Raw genomic sequence first — 2,765 nt, 5'->3', positions numbered from 1 at the left:
AGGGCGATCAAAGAGCCTGCAGCTTCACTTTTCAGGACGTGTGAGGCACACCCGTACACTACACATACTATACAATTCAGATTTTTTTTAAATTTATTTATTTATTTATTTTTTCTTTCATATGTGCTGATATGGTCTCCTTATATCATTTGGTTCTTTGGTGTCCTTTTGGAGTTTCTAAGTGTCCTTTTTTGAAAAGACATCTAACTTTATCTTGAAAAAAGATTGCAGAAAATACAGATTTTTCACAATCACCCTTCAATCTTTTGGTTTACTTTGTTGGATATAGCAAATTATGCCAAAATAAATATTTGAAACAAGATAAATGGTCTATGCTTAATTTCAAGAAGTGTGCGATTAATCACAGAAAAGGGGTGTGAATAATTAGATAATAGATTAAAATTTTTATAGACAGCCCTAATATATATATATATATATGAGCACCCTCACTATTTTAAGAAGCACCCTCAGTGATTCTGGAGCCGGGCCTGCAGACATGCGACCATACTGAAATGTGCTTGTGCAAAAAGCTATCAGAGCGCACATACACAGTCCGTTTATCTGCACACTAATAATAATGGACTTGCGCATTTCTAATAATGTACGACTCCTGTATGTCACTGTAATCGTCTTTACCTGATTGTTCTATATATCCAGAGGCAGAACAAACAATCTAGAACAGTGACAGCTAGCGTAACACTGTTGTTGGATGTGATAGAAACAAATCTAATGAAGAAACCGCCCATCTCCATGTGCATAAGAAGTGAGAAGGTAACAAAACGTTGGTTTGGTTGAGTTGAAGGATGAAATGAAGAGCTGTTCAAACCTCTCTGTTCAGTTTGTCTCCTCTTTCTCTCAGCTTTGCCTCCAGTGAAGCCACCTCTTTCTTCAGCTGACAGATTTCTGTGATGAAATCCTCAATATCCAGCATGGACAGATCAGTTCCTACTGATTTACAGCAGACCACATCCACCTGCGCTTTCATGCTCAACATCTGAACACAAACACACCATGATTATTAAAGACGCATTTATAATGAATAGACACTGATTTAACCTCAAAATGATTGAACAAGAGCTGAACTACGTAGAACTGACTTGTTATTACAGAAAGATTAAATACTATTTCGTAGAATATTCAGAAATATTTATTTCATATGTAGATGTGCTAGGAGTGTTTGTTTCATTTCAACATTGAGCCAGCACAGAGCAGGAATATTATCAAATATTATGGGATATTACATGCATATATTCAGATACTGTCAGATTTTTCCCAAACTGTGAGAACTTTAAAGCCTCTAGCATTGAAAATTAACCATGTGTTATTATAAAAACTGTTCACTACAAATATCATGGTTAAAAATTGGTTATTGTAGTAAAACTATAGGAAATTTGTTATGGTTACTGTAATGAAAAACCATGGTAATTTTTCATAAGACGAGCGGACGACGAAAAGCTTAATACAAGCTCATTAAGCTTGTATTTTGTCTCAACACAGAGACAAAGAAAACAACCAGCACATATACAGCTAAAACACATGAATAATGTAAAACGGACTAAACACTTACCCTGCGTCCCAATGTGCATACTATCCACCCTAAATAGTATTGAAAATAACTAATATCACATAGAATTTAGGATGGATAATATGCACATTGGGACGCAGGCTTACCTTCTGAGTGCTCCAGGCTTCTTTGTTTCTTCAGTGGTTTTACCGCGGTGAACTAAAGAAGAAAGTCACAGCGCCTCCTGAAGTACGAGCGATAGAAATGAAGAGAAGAATAGACGCTCCGGCAGGTTAAAGAGAGAAACCACCAAACATTATTCAAACATCATTTCTCTTATTAAAAAATACCAGAGTGTTTCTGTGGCGTTGCCAAGAGACGGACATACTATAATATATTTACGAACTTATTAAATAAAGACATCGATAAACGAATGTTAGTCAGTCAGCCGGTAAATGGGAAATGACCGTTATTTTTTGAATTACGCGAGTTCGCGGTTTTCTTTGGAAGGCAGGAGAAAACGCGCGCGGAATCAGAGGAGCACAGTAAAGGAAGGGGTGTGTGTTTGAAAAAAAATATATGATTACTATTTAATATATATATATATATGATTTTTGTATGCTTTTCACACACATAATTCTGGTTTAATATTTTTACCTATAAAGTTGTTACAGAGAACGTTTTTATTTATATTTGAAAATGCTGTTTTTCCCTCTTTGTTGATTCGTCAATCCTGAACACCGAATGTCAGTTTCCACACTTCATTAAGCAGCACAAGCATTTTCAACTGTGCTAAAACAGATTTCTTTAGCAGCACATCAGCCTATTATGACTCCTGAAGGATCATTCAAATAGAAAACTATGAGGGGCCGTATAGGCCATAATTATTGAAAAACCTCTTACATACAAACATTTGCCCCCCCTGAGAGAATTGGCAGGAGCCGCCACTGTGCATAAGTGAAATAAGTAAATACTTCAGTAGATGATGAGAGCTAATTTCACTTGAAACGGAGGCTGTGTCATCACTTTCGTTTAATTTTGGCGCGTCTCACAAACTCTTCAATGGCGGTTAGTCGTAAGTTGTCTGAAGCTATTCATATTTTAAACAACATTTTACCGTCGTCAAGTACAATTCCGAAAGTGGGATAAAACAGCGCGATGTTACAGAGCTCACGCCGTGGTGACCTGTCATCGGCGCGGCTCTGCGACTGACTCGACAGCGCGGGGAGGACGTGTTCGCTAGCGCCACCGAACTGACAGC

The 2,765-nt window shown here is 37.3% G+C and overlaps 1 protein-coding gene across 4 annotated transcripts in view; it reads right to left on the bottom strand.

The window, feature by feature from the left end:
- Positions 1-2,765, bottom strand: part of LOC107746494 (zinc finger protein 2-like) — a 24,866-nt gene that overhangs the window by 7,676 nt on the left and 14,425 nt on the right. For 3 of the 4 annotated variants that reach the window (XM_016560726.1, XM_016560727.1, XM_016560728.1), the window contains exon 2: positions 827-994. In XM_016560726.1, coding sequence (XP_016416212.1) covers positions 827-994 — 168 coding nt within the window. Of the gene's footprint in view, positions 1-826; positions 995-1,671; positions 1,785-2,765 lie in introns of those variants that run through there. The other variant, XM_016560729.1, reaches the window with a different exon arrangement.

The sequence above is a fragment of the Sinocyclocheilus rhinocerous genome, unplaced genomic scaffold (genome assembly GCF_001515625.1).
Source record: "Sinocyclocheilus rhinocerous isolate Xijiao unplaced genomic scaffold, SAMN03320098_v1.1 scaffold1521, whole genome shotgun sequence".
Lineage (NCBI taxonomy): Eukaryota > Metazoa > Chordata > Actinopteri > Cypriniformes > Cyprinidae > Sinocyclocheilus > Sinocyclocheilus rhinocerous.
This window is presented reverse-complemented; position numbering and strand designations above follow the sequence as displayed.